Source organism: Setaria italica, chromosome III (assembly GCF_000263155.2).
Source record: "Setaria italica strain Yugu1 chromosome III, Setaria_italica_v2.0, whole genome shotgun sequence".
Taxonomy (NCBI): Eukaryota; Viridiplantae; Streptophyta; class Magnoliopsida; order Poales; family Poaceae; genus Setaria; species Setaria italica.
In genome coordinates, this window is record NC_028452.1 from 41,996,466 (window position 1) to 42,009,892 (window position 13,427).

General features: G+C 44.3%; 1 protein-coding gene across 1 annotated transcript; it reads left to right on the forward strand.

Annotated features, from left to right (window-relative positions):
- Positions 1-9: 9 nt before the first annotated feature.
- LOC101781589 (probable ubiquitin-conjugating enzyme E2 23) lies at positions 10-2,519 on the forward strand. The gene is made up of 4 exons (XM_022825004.1): positions 10-115; positions 425-871; positions 1,508-1,580; positions 1,687-2,519. The coding sequence occupies exons 1-4, from the start codon at positions 107-109 to the stop codon at positions 2,391-2,393; spliced, it is 1,236 nt and encodes a 411-aa protein (XP_022680739.1). The 5' UTR covers positions 10-106; the 3' UTR covers positions 2,394-2,519.
- The last annotated feature ends 10,908 nt before the right edge of the window (positions 2,520-13,427 follow it).

Genomic DNA, 13,427 nt, shown 5'->3' on the forward strand with positions numbered 1-13,427 from the left:
GTGCCGAAAGAAGGAGCCCACTAGAGCTCATGATCTTTCATGGGTCGGACACATAGTTGATTTTTGTGATGCACACCATGTCCAAGTCAAGTGGGGTGACGGCAACATGTCCAAGGTATGCAACACGTCCATAGAATTACTATAATATTAATGGACCATTTTAAAAATGCTTAAAAGGAAGTGGTTTTCTAGAAACAGCTTTTATTTTTGACGCCCAAGGAACTTTTTTTTCACCTAGATACCAAAATCCAAGTTAATTTTGGTACCTCTTGAAGGCTCCTTACCAATACAAATCACCTCACAATCACTGATTGAATCTTTTTTTTTGCAGCTATATATGTATACATTAATTACTTCATATATTAGGACCATTATTCAAAAACGACCTTATTAACTTCTACTTATTTGATGGTACCGATTTCAGGTGTCTTTCCATGAGATAACTGTCGTCAAAGAGCAAAGTTTTGGTGAGTTCCTTCAGGAAATAGGCGAGTGGGTGTCTGAAGATGGAGGCATGAGCAACGACGCTATTGATCACGAAGCACAAGTGACTGCCGCTGCCGTTGTAAGTATCCCTCCGCACACAAATTTCAATTCCCCAAGAGATCGGGTAAATGGTTGGACGGTGCCGGGAGCGTCAACCTCGGAGCTTACGGCCAGAGGGAACAACAATGTATCCGCACCCGTGTCCGGTGGTGATGGTGATGCCAAGGAGACCTCCACTGCTGTGGCAGGCATCAATGGAGGAGGTGGTGGTGAGGGGAAGCAGGCAGAGGCAGATGCCACCGGCGATGACAAGTCATTTAGCTTCCCACAATTTGATATCGTGCAGAGCCCTTCAGATCACCATTACCTTGATAACATGGAGCAGGTTCGTAATTTTCTTTTTTTTTCCTAAGGCCCTGTTTGGATCTTTGGAATTGAATTCCATTCTAATAATCATTATTTAGACATAAATTAATTAAGCTAATATAATTGTCTGTGGAATATATTTGTATAATATTGTTGGCGATATGGGAGAAATAGTTATGTGTTGCACTTCTGCTATAGAGAAGCGAGTCCAAGAGCGTGCTATAAGAATTGAATTCCATTCTAATAATCATAATCTATGGAATCAATTTCCATCTCCCACCCCGTAAATTTAAGATAGGCTTATATCTAAACTTTGGAAAGTTGTGGAATACCACATTCAAGATAAATTAGCCTACTCCATTAAGTAAATTCCAATTCCTTCAAAATGAAGGAAGCTAAATGGGTCCTAAGGGTTTTTTAGCTTTATGAATATATTAACAGTAATACATATGATGTATAAACAGTAATACATTTTTTTTGGTAAAAATTAAGAAAACGATGGTTGCTGAAAACCCTATATAATATAATACAAGTTACTGATGGTTCAAATTAATTAAATGATTGCCCGTTTAGTTTTCATACATTGAATCTGCCACAGTGATGTGTCCTATATATATAGTGACTGCTAATTAAGTTGATGTGCTTTTGTAAACAGGGCACTGGTGGGGGGAAGAAGTGGATGAAGAGGGTGCAAAAGGAATGGAATATTCTTGAGAATAACTTGCCAGGTACACAGTGAGTTAATTTGCATATGGAGGGAATAAAAATTTTGAACTTTTGCAATCAAACACAAACTCTTTCGACATGTATCTAAAGGTTTGTCCGTGCATGCAGACACCATCTTCATGCGGGCGTACGAGGACCGCATGGACCTCCTGCGAGCGGTGATGGTCGGAGCTAGCGGGACGCCGTACCATGACGGCCTCTTCTTTTTCGATCTGCAGCTACCGCCGTCGTACCCTGCCGCGCCACCGCTGGTGTGCTACCGATCGTTCGGCCTACGTGTGAACCCCAACCTCTACCCCTCCGGCACGGTGTGCCTGAGCCTGCTCAACACCTTCGGTGGCCACGGAGCCGAGCTGTGGTCCCCGGAGGCTTCGACCGTCCTCCAGGTCGTCGTCTCCATCCAGGGCCTCGTGCTCAACGCCCAACCATACTACAACGAGGCGGGCTACGCCGACCTGGTAGGAACGCCGCAGGGTCGCCGGAACGAGCTCCCGTACAGCGAGAACACCTACCTGCTCACCCTGCAGACCATGCTCCACCTCCTGCGCCGGCCGCCGGCGGGCTTCGAGGAGTTCGTCAGGGACCACTTCCACCGGCGAGGGCAGCACGTGCTCCGAGCGTGCGAGGCATACCTAGATGGCTGCCTCGTGGGCACGCTCGATGGCGAGGGGAGCGGGGCGCGGCGCCCGTGCTCGGCGGGGTTCAGGCTCGCCCTCGCCAACGTGGTGCCCCGGCTTGTTGAGGCGTTCACCGCGATCGACGCTGATGGATGCAAGGAGTTCGATCGGATACGGGTGCCAACAGTATGCACTTAATTTGTCTCTGCTACTCGCTAGTCCATTTGTATCCTACTTACATTTTAAGTTACAAAACGCGTGTTCACACATTTGAACTTTGACATCAATATTATATTTTTGTATACTGTTGGGAATGGTACAACAGTTTTGCTACATACTCCCTTCGTCCCATACTTCATAAATAATATTTATTTTGACTTAACTTTTGCGATATGTCTAGAGATAGATGTACCTAGAAAATCCAAATAAAAATAAATAGTAAACTTTGGGAGGTAGGGGTATAGTTTCCAGCTGCAATTCGTGATCAAAGGTAGTAGTGTGTTGATGGTAGTATTTCGTTATCCAAACACGGCACTCTATTGTGGCGAACGAACACTGCTGGATGATCTCTATCAGTACTGCTTGTTTGGTACTAAATGCCACACCAATCGGTACTAAATGCACCATTTAGTACACCAACCAGTACTAACTGCATGCCACGTCTCGTTGTTGTCGATGGCAGTTTAGCACCGGTTGGTTTTACTAACCGATACTAAATATTATTCTTTTTTCCTTTTCATTTTCCTTTTGTTTTATCATTTTCCTTTTGTTTTATAATTTCTATTCATATCCGACGGAGCTTTTACTAATGATATTACGTTAATATATTAACCCATTCAAATCCAAGTCTCACAAATATCAGCCCATTCAAATCATTAACACTCCGAGAAGATTGTATATGCAATAAAATATATACATCAACACTTAAGGTCTAAGAGAGAACAAGTTCAAATTCATAAGCAAATAGTAGGGTACCGGTACATCCATGCATGTTACATATTTCTTACTTCCTTAGATGTGGAACATAGTTAAGGTCTCCAATCGTCCAGCCTAGACCTTCGTCAAAATAAGCTAGAGCACGGATGAGTGCACTCTCCTTCGCTTCGCATGGATGGTCACATACACTACCATAGATCTCAAACAATGGAGAGGTAAACTGATGTGGCCTGTATAAAGTGAGATGAGCTTGGAGCTTGAAATCTCTGGTGAGTATCGGATTTCCACCCATGTAAGTCTAATCCAACACATCCAAGACTTGAGCTAGAATCACGCGAAAGCTCGTTGCTACATTGGTAATACCAACTAAAAGATGCTAATAATGTGATGAAAGTAAAATGATATAACATAACTAAAGATAAAAAAATGTTCCATACCATGTCATATTGATTTCTCCCTCCTCGAGCTGCTTTATTCAAAAATATGATAAGTCTGGCACAAAGTACCCATGATCCTTAAGCTGTTGTAGGTAGGCCTCCACGATGGTCCTATCAAAAGTTACCCTATCTGGTGCTACTTGACCCCATACAACAATTGAAACTATTAGGATGGCCTGTCCTGGAGATATCGAGGTGAATTATGTTTCTCGAACAGGTACTTGAAAAAAGATATGTACTCTTTTAAAACGAGGTTCACCAACAACATCAGTTTGCACTAAAGATATCGAGGTGATTGTTTGGAGGGGGTCCCTACCTTGCCTTATATTGCTGGGGTAAGGTTACAGGTTGGTTGTTGTACAAAAGTACTAGTCGGATTCGATCAAAGAGTCTTACTCTAATTGCCACGAGTAGTTTTCTAATCCTCGACTAGTCCTTGTCTACCACATAGACCACGCCGTCCTGCACCATAGTTTCCATATCTGACACGTCTTGGTGTACAGTCCCATATGTAGGACTGTCCAAGCCTCCTGACAGTCTCATAGATATATGCTCGAAAACCGCCGCCTCGACTGGTGACCGCGCCATCGCCACGACGGGTGACCGTGCTGTCGCCTCGGCCGACATCTCTATCACCACCACCACCTACTATCTTACCATCCCGAAGCTTCCTCTTAAACCGTTGGAGACAGGTAAAACCCCTCCCTCCAAACCCCGAACTCTATTGGCATAGTTTAGCTTTCCCTAAAGGTAAGCTTTGCCATATTTTTGTCAGAAAAGATAGAGATAATCCGAAAAAATTTGTACAGGCTTACTGGGCTGGTGCGCGAGAGGCAGGCCGCGGGCGTGTCAAGTCAAGTGCACCGCCTGGGCCATCTTGCTCCAGGTATGATTACAGAAGATGACCTCAATTTCTGACTTTCTTCTAATAATCTAGAAAAGTAAATAAGCTTATAATAATGTACACTTACCACTTGTTGACATTGCCGAATAACTGTATCTCTCAACATATTTTGCTGTTACAGTCTGTGTTATGTGAGATTGCAGAAATACAATCTGAAAAGTAGTCACTTGACACAATACTGGTGCCTGTTGGCCAAAGCCCTCTTTGAATTTTCATCTACTCACTGTTCTTTATTCTTCTAATGAACACTTATCTGGTGAAAAATATTTGTTCATAGTTGCTGCTATCCCTTATTCTATGTATATGCATTATTCTTTATTTGGTGCTGAGTTCAATTGAATGGCATTTATTATTTCAGATCAACTTTCACCTGGTAGGTGGTTGTAACGCCTGTAAATTTACTAACTCAAATCACCCGCTAAAAATTTGTTTAAAAGTATTTCGACTGTTGAGCTCCCGAAAGTCTCGTCCTTCCCGGCGACCCCGCCGTCCTGGCACCTAACGTTGTCAGTCATCTTTTTCCATCCCTGCAAATTTCGCCGCATGCCCATCTCATGCGTCGCGCGTGCCCGACCAATTCCGAAATTTTTGCCCACTCTCCCCCTCTCTTCTTTTTTTCCCTTCCCCTGTTTCTCTTTCCTTTTCTTCTTTTCTTCCTTCTCTTTCTTTTTTTCTTCCTTCTTCCTCCTCCGATTTCTTCTCTCCTCCCTTCCCTTCTTGGCGCACCCTTCCTGGCACCAAATGTCTGGCGCTAGTGCCTGGCGCCGCTCGCCTGGCCACCTGCGCCTGCACCCAGCCCCGCGCGCCGTCGACCGCGTCGAGCCTCTCGCCGGCCATCGGTCGTCGCCCGCTACCGCACGCCACACCGGTCGTCACCCCTGTGCTCCTCGTCGATCAAGCCAGCCCCCACCACGCCATCCACGAGGAGTTCCGCTCCGGCATGCCACCGGTCGGAAACTCCGGACAGCATTAAGCTCGCCGGCCCTGCCGCCCCTGTGTGCTGTCGCCCCTCCCGCCGCCTATAAAAAGCGGGTCGAGCCCCTGCCGCCTCCCCACCACCACCGGCGTCGTCCCCTGCCTACCGCCAGCACCGCCCCGGCTCCCTGCGCGCTGCCGCTCCGTGGCAATCCACCGCTGCCGCCCCACGGCACGCCCGGCGCCCCCCTCCTCCAACACCATCCGCCCAAGGTGAGGCCTCAAATGGAGTCCCCTCGGCCTCCTCTACCCCCTCCACCACTCGGCCACCGCCGGCGTGGCCCGGCCAACCGCCCTCTCCCCCTACCGGTTTTCCCCTCCTCTCCCATCTCCCTATCACGGTCCAAGGAAGAAGAAGGCCCCAATTTCAATCTAACCCCCTGGTTTCCCCTATTCACAAATCGGCCCTCCCACCTCTCTCAAAGAAGTATCGTGGATACGCCCTTCCATCTTTCAGAAATAATTGCAAATAGGTCCCTGGTTCATGCAGTTTAGTCCTAAACCTTGTTTTAAGCCCCTAACACTCCTTTAACTCGTCATTTCATGCGCCAAACTTCATCTAATTGATCCCAAATTTGACCACGGCCTCCTCCCATATACTTCCGCCGAAGCATATCCAAATTTTAATTCTCTTTTATTTATTGTGTGCTCGATTGTGTGTGCTGTAGATCGCGGAGTACCCGAGGAGGAGCACGAGGATGAGTTTGAACGCGAGCCCAAGCTCGAGGACCAGTACCGCGAGCAGGAAGTCCCGCAAGGCTTTGAGAACGGCAAGTCTAATCTCACCCTTTGATGCATATTTATCCTAGTTTTTCAAACACAATCTATTGTCCTGTTTTATAAATTGCATATTGTCTTTCTGCAGAAACATGGTTGGATAGCTACTCCTTTATTGTTATGATTATTCCTTGCTTGTCCTATAATTATCTCTAAATATGACTAGCTCTGTTTGGACGATAATTACTGCTAGAATGCTTAGGGCCTTGTTACTCAATGCAATCATGACTACAATGCGTTTTGTTAAAGACTAAATGTGTGAGTGTTTTAAAAAGGGAAACCGGGTTTTCGGAAGTAAAGGAAAGAAATGCTTAGATGAGATGGATGGGTGTTTCAGGTGTGAAATGCCAATAAGTTGGGCTTGTACCTTGGTGGTTGAGCAAGGTTGGGAGATATCCATCTTTTCATGGTTAAGGACCGAGTTGATGTGTCATCTTGCCTAACCCAACCTTCGTGCAACCACTCGACCGTTGTATGAGGCAACGGCTTACCATAAATCCCACTAGCTAAACTTTTAGTCTTCAGGAGAGCTGGTGAGCAGCGGGAGTCCATGGAAAAGGAGTATGATCTTGGTTACTTAGGTCCCGGTTAAAGATCTCGTTGGGAGGTCATTAACCCCTTGGTTACTTCCATGTTGAATGGTCAAGCTTAGCTAAGGTGGGTAATAGCTTTGTTAGGATCCGCACCGGCACTAAGGTGATCGTGCTGCGGTACCCTACTTGAAAAAAAAAGTGTACAACCTCTGCAGAGTTAAAACCTATTTGGGTAGCCGTGTTCACGGCATTGGACGAGTTACGGTTTGGTCACATAACTAGCACTTGGAGTTGGAGAATTTTTATGGCGTGTGTTGGATTTTGGAAGTATCCGACAGTTGTGCGGTGAGCTATGGCGGATGGGCAGTCCGATAGCAATTAAATTTTGGATCTTTTATGTAGGATCAACCCCACTTCATGTTCCGGTTTCTAAAGGAAATGTTTTGCAAAAAAGCTTTGAAAATGAACCCTTGCACGTGTTCAAAATCTAGCTTTACTGCAAATAAACGTTGAACTCATCCTTGTTATATCATGTGCACACTCTTGCTTGTATCCCCCTCCGTGGATGGGATTGGACTTGTTGAGTACTTTCGTACTCACCCTTGTTTTGTTGCTTCAGAGGAAGACCCGTACTACGTCGCCGAAGATTTCGAGTAGGAGGTCGCTTCCGCACGCAATGCTACCTGTGGTGTTGGCCTTTACAGGATGCTTCCGCTGACGCTTAGTTCCGATTGCAGTCCAAAGTCCGACTGGACTGCAACTTGGATCTGTATCGTTGTTGGTTTAGTTCTTCTTTGGGTGTGGCTTTCCCTCCCGCTCCTTTGTGAGTTGTACGGTTTTTGAACAATCTGTTGAATAAATGTGTTATCAGCCTCCTGAGACTGTTGAATAAATGTGTTATCAGCCTCCTGAGACTGATATTTGTATCACATTTAGTTTCTACTTACGTGGGGACGCTTCAGGTGGTATCAGAGCCATCATTGGCTGTAGGACGCAACCATTAGGATCGTAAAAGTCTTTTCGACCAAAATAAATGATTTACAAAATTTCTTGCTTCCCCTACTCATTTGCAAAACTGATTTACACCCCGATTCTTTCCAGATGGCCGAAGAAGGATGGGTCAACAGCCACCGCCTGGAGGAGCATGATTTTCTCAGGTTGCTGTTCGCCTGCATGGACCGCCTCGGGATTTATGAGCGCCCGGAGTACACCAGCAGGGAGTATTAAGTGGTTAATGACATAGTTTTCCTATTGTGCTAGAGTAAATCAGCACGCGCCTTTGTTTGACTTACTAATTTCATTTTTATGTCTTTGTTGTCCTATCTTGAACTCCAAGGACCGTCGGGCTTGGACTTTGGTCAATCAGTCAGAGTACTACAGAGACTCAGCCACTCAGGTACAATTAGCATGAAAAAGCATTTGGATCCGGTCACTCTGGTAAGGACTAAGGAATCCTCAATACAGCTAGTTTACTTCTCTGTGTTTGTTGAGTTGGTTTTTCATCCTAACCAATGATCTGATAAAATAAAATAGTTCAGCAGATTGCGCAAGATTGAGTCCCCACTCCCCAACATGATATCCCATCATTTATCTTTTTATGGTTACCTTTCTGAAATAGAGATCAAGGTCACTCCAGAATGATCATCTACTTCTGAAAAGTCTGAAGGTAGGTGTCCAACATATTTCTACTACTCCAGAGTTTCAGTGAAACAGCAGAACTCTTGGGCATGATCTTTTTGTCTTTGTTGTTACCATGGAAACCGAGTTCTACATTGATTGAATCTTGCAATGCTTGATTCATCTCTGCTGCACTCAGTCAGGTCTGATACTTTGCTAGATTTGTGTCCTTAGACTCTGAAGCAAAATCTTGTTATAGGCTTTCTGTAGCAAAATTGATTCCTGTTTTGCAGTGTGTACTTAGACTCTTAGACCGCTGTTAGTTGAAACTGACAAATCATACTGGCACCTAGGTGGTATCTTATCTCACAAGTAGTGTTTGCCTTGGCTTGGTGCAGCGTTGTTCCTTGAGTCAGTGTCCATGCAGATGATACAAGAGGTTGCACCAGCCACTCCGCTGTCCCAGTCAGGAATTCCAATGGAATGCCTGGTCCTGGTCCTGGACTTTCTAAGGGTTAAATGTTAACAACACCATGTCCAAATACTAACACTGCTTTTGTGCCTTTATCCTTGCCATGGAAACAGGGTTTGCTTGGGCTTGACTTTGCACAATTAGCCATGGTACAACAAATAGTGTTAGGTAATTAGCACCTAAAAAACATTCAGGTTCAGTCTGATTACTCTGTACGTACGTGACATTGGTGGTCGTACCTGGTAGTGCATATTGTGCAAGCTCAAGTACTGTACACAATTCAGCAAACCAGCATAACTTGTTTGGCCATCAATTTAATTTGTCTCTTTGGTCTTAACATAAAAACAGAATTCTCTGCGGCGGTTCAGTGTCACCGTGCACGGCACCAGGCACTAGTGCCACCAGAACAGCTTGCAACGTACACCGTTGTCCTCAAATTTGTTCAGGGGTGTCACATGTGTCCTTACCCTTTTAAATTTGCAGATTATGTCGCTCAAGTTCCAAACATCAGTAATTAGCATATGCTTGCCTTTACCATGCCATTAAGTTGCTACACTCGCTTTCCTTTAGTCACTTGGTCTATTTTGCAAATTTATGCCTCTTTTGATTGTGTTGTCATCAGTCATAAAAAAGGGGATATTACTGAAAGTAGTTCCATTAGGCTATTGTCTTGTGATTTTGGTAGTTGAGTGGTTATGTAATCACTGGGACATATGTTTGTCAAGTATATGTTTTGGAAGGGTTTCCTAGGTCTCAAGATGAAATACAAGTGAAGCAAGCAACCATGGCATGAAGAATGGAGCAAAATAAGCAAAGATGTACAATGGAGTGTTCGGTCGGTCACTGGACTGAAAAATAGTACGTGGGAGTGAAATATACTAAAAATTAATTATATATAGTAATTATATAAATACTAGTTTGATGTGTATAATATACTAAAATTTATATAGGCCTTCGCTATTTGGTACCCAGGGTACAGAAGTTATTCTGTACCTGAGAACCACCTCCACGCCCGTCCGAGCGCTCCTTCGGTACCGGATCTTTTTTTTCTTGGTCTACAAACTATTTCGAGAAAAAACACGTATTGGAAAAGGACGCACTAAATGACAAGCCTTCTGATTATTTGGAAATTCTATAAAATAGAATTGTAAAAATTACAAAATTTGCTCCATAGAACATGCATTGCTTTTTGTTTGCAGACACTACATAACAGAATTTAAAAAAAATTGCAAAATTTGCTCCATAGAACATTCATTGGTTAAAAAAGTATTTAAAATTGTATAATTGTTGGTTCAAGAATTCAGTTTGTATGATCAAACGGACCAATATTTAGATTGAACCATCGAAATTGTCATGTTTCCTTAATCAAAATGTTTGTTCATCATATCAAAGGGTCTTTAAGGTCCAACTTATCTTTTTTATTAATTGAAATGTGAGCTAGTACAGTAAATATTCAACGACTGAGTGATCTTAGTGATCTTTACATTCGTGATAAATCTAGCCATACAAATTGGCGACCAGGTGTCTCAATTTCATGAGACGGAATTTCGCAATAGACTGAGCAGTCAGGTGCCCCAAGAATACTAATTGGTTAATGAATCTTTGTTCTCTGTCCTCTCTGTGACCAATGTCATCTGCCTCATAGTCACATTGCTTGTAACCTACTTACACACAAACAGACTGAAAAACAACATATTGAAACATGTGGGCATCTAAACAATAGTACAATTTTGCTGGTGTCTTAATCAGAAGCAAACCATAGTAAGCTTGTCACAATCTCTGTTAGTGTATTCGTTCCTGAAGTTTGCTTGTGACCTCATTGTACTCACTGCCGCCCAAGCCTGCAATAGAACACGATAGCAAAAGGTTGCAGCAAGCAAAGTGGCATGCATAAGCGGATACTGACATTTCAGAATACATAAGTACGCATATGGACAGTAATTTTCATCAGATCTGGGATTTATGAGCAACTGATGTCACACAAGCAATTGTACTAAGCATGCCATAAAGTGTAGGAATCAGAAACCTAAAATCTGAAATATCAGCAGCTACATATAAAGATAAGGGTAGATATATTGATACCGCATATTATGCCCGCTGTTTAATAGGTGCAATCTTAGAAGAAATACTAAAGCCAAATGGGAGCATACTGACAAATGAAGCAAATGAAACTTCCACCTTCAGGCCAATAGGCCATGGCATACCAAGTGAAAATTCTATATAGTGGGGGAGAAAACCAACAGATAGTTGCAAGCATTCTAATTATAGATTTAACTGCACAGCACCAACTACAAAAGAATATGCCTTTTTTAAAAAAACAAGAAACGTCACCTAATGAGTGCTCTTTGCGAAAAAAACAAGAAAACAAAACTAAATTCTTCATGACAGATAACAGAGAAAACAATCACATCTTCTATCTTCTGGAAACATCACACTTCTATCACCATGGAAAGAAACAATATCATTTAAATTAACGATAGATATCACTCAGTTCTTCATCTGAAACAATTATTAGCTGGTCCAGGGGCTGAAAGATTTGATTGGATCGATATGAGATGACCCTGGAAAGCATATAGTCACTACTTGTAACTTGATTTAATTCGCACCAGCAGCTATACCTATTGGCTATTGCACATAATCACACTGAGGGACATGTGAGATGGTAAGGTAAAAAAAACCTTTATTCTAGATGTACTGTTGGGCTGTATCCCCTTTTGCCTTGATTTTTCAATGTTATATCTGGGATAATTTGTATTGCAAACATGAACCTGTCAGCACGACTGCATCACAAGGAAAAGGGGATTAGCATGCATGCAAGAATCTATAGAAAAACAACAGAGAGGCAATATGGTTACAAAACAACAATTACCATGCAGCTTGATTATCGGAGGAAATAAGATCCACCTCTCCAGTGGTGTTAGATCTACACAAAGGAGCATAAATTAAAATTGGAAATAGGATTAATTGAACAAAAATCACAGGCAAGATCAATTTCATCAGAAGAATTCCTGATCTCATGCAGTCTCAGCAGCATGCCATCATGGATGCCTTCCAGCATAATTGACCAGATACGGCCGCGCATGCCCCAACAACATTCGTGTGACACAAATCCAAAATCCAAAATTGACAGAATCAGAAACATTTTTATGCATCCAAATCAATTTCACCAACATCAAACACAGTTGCTCACCTGATTGCCGAGAGTGTCGCTGTTGCCACATATGCTTGCGTCTGCACGGATGAGGCACAAGAACCTGGGTACTCGCAGAAGCTGATGACCACGAGTGAAGAACAAGTACATGAGCGTGCTGTTAATGGCATGAATCCCAGCGGAGAGAAGGCATCTAGCAGTAGCACGTATGCCTGAACTCCATAGGAAACAAATCCAAAAAAATCCGCATGCACATAAGCACAAAAGTTTTGAATCTTTGAACTAGATTTTGGATGGGGGCACACAGATTGCACCAACCTGGAGCTCCCTTCGTGATGGAGGGCATCTCCGGAGCCACTGAGCACTCGCCGCCCACGAGTCATGAGGAGGAAGCTGCCGCGGCCGGGTCGTCGCACGCAGGTTATTGGTGCCGCGCCGGATCATCGCCACTCCACCGGCGAAGAAACTAGGAGCGTCAACCACACATCATGGGGATAGCAAGATAACGCGGATGAGATTTTCTACGCAGAAAAATCAAAAATTTTGGGAGACCATCCGCATCACCGCAATGCATACCTGCCCTCACGGATCTAGAAGGGGAGCGCACAGCCGCACCGCCGGTCGCCTGGAGGACGGAGCCCCCGCCTTGATTTGGTTGTCAGGTCAGCAAATCCGGTTCGCCCTCACCCACGACGAGGATCCGGCCGCGAGGTGGCCCTGTTGTCCGCCGTAAGGGGAAGGAGACCGCAGCCGTCATCACGTGGAGGGGGATGGCGCCAACGACCGTCACCGACCGACCAGCCCCCGTAGCTTGTGGCACCGTCCATTAGGCCCACCCTTGGATCTGGGTGACAGGAAGGGGATAAGGAAGCGGCCGCCGCAACACTACCGCCGGAGTGCCAGGGAGGGGCGGAGGCGCTGCTGCAGAGGGCCTAGCGGCGGCGGCGGAGTGGAGCAGAGCACGAGAGGGACGGGGAGAGATGCGGTCGCGGTCTCACAGAACTGTAAATTCAGTTTGTAGGCCACGATCTTCGGCTCTCCGCCGTAGAAAAAAAATAGCAAAAAAACCAGTGCGGGCGGCGGACCGGAGGGGCTCGGGTTAGGTTCAGCTCCATGGAGCGACCCGGGTACGGAATAGCTTATTCTATACCTAGGGTATTATTTAGTATATATATATATAGATCTATATATATAGATATATATATTACTGTCATGAAATATATATACGACTTGCATACAATATTAATATGACTCGAATAAAATATTAATATGGAAAAGAATATTTTTTTTAAAAATCTTAAGTACTAAAGGGGGAAACCGTGACCAAGGGGGTAGAACTTCCCTTTGTCTCAAAAATTTAGTCCCGGTTGTATTTTCGGGATTTATGACCCTTTCCAACCGAAACTAAAGCCGCGTTTTCCACCAGTGCC

Coding starts and splice junctions, on each gene's coding strand:
- LOC101781589 (XM_022825004.1), top strand. Junction 872..1,507: donor ACCTTGATAACATGGAGCAG/GTTCGTAATTTT, acceptor TTTTGTAAACAG/GGCACTGGTGGGGGGAAGAA. Junction 1,581..1,686: donor TCTTGAGAATAACTTGCCAG/GTACACAGTGAG, acceptor CCGTGCATGCAG/ACACCATCTTCATGCGGGCG.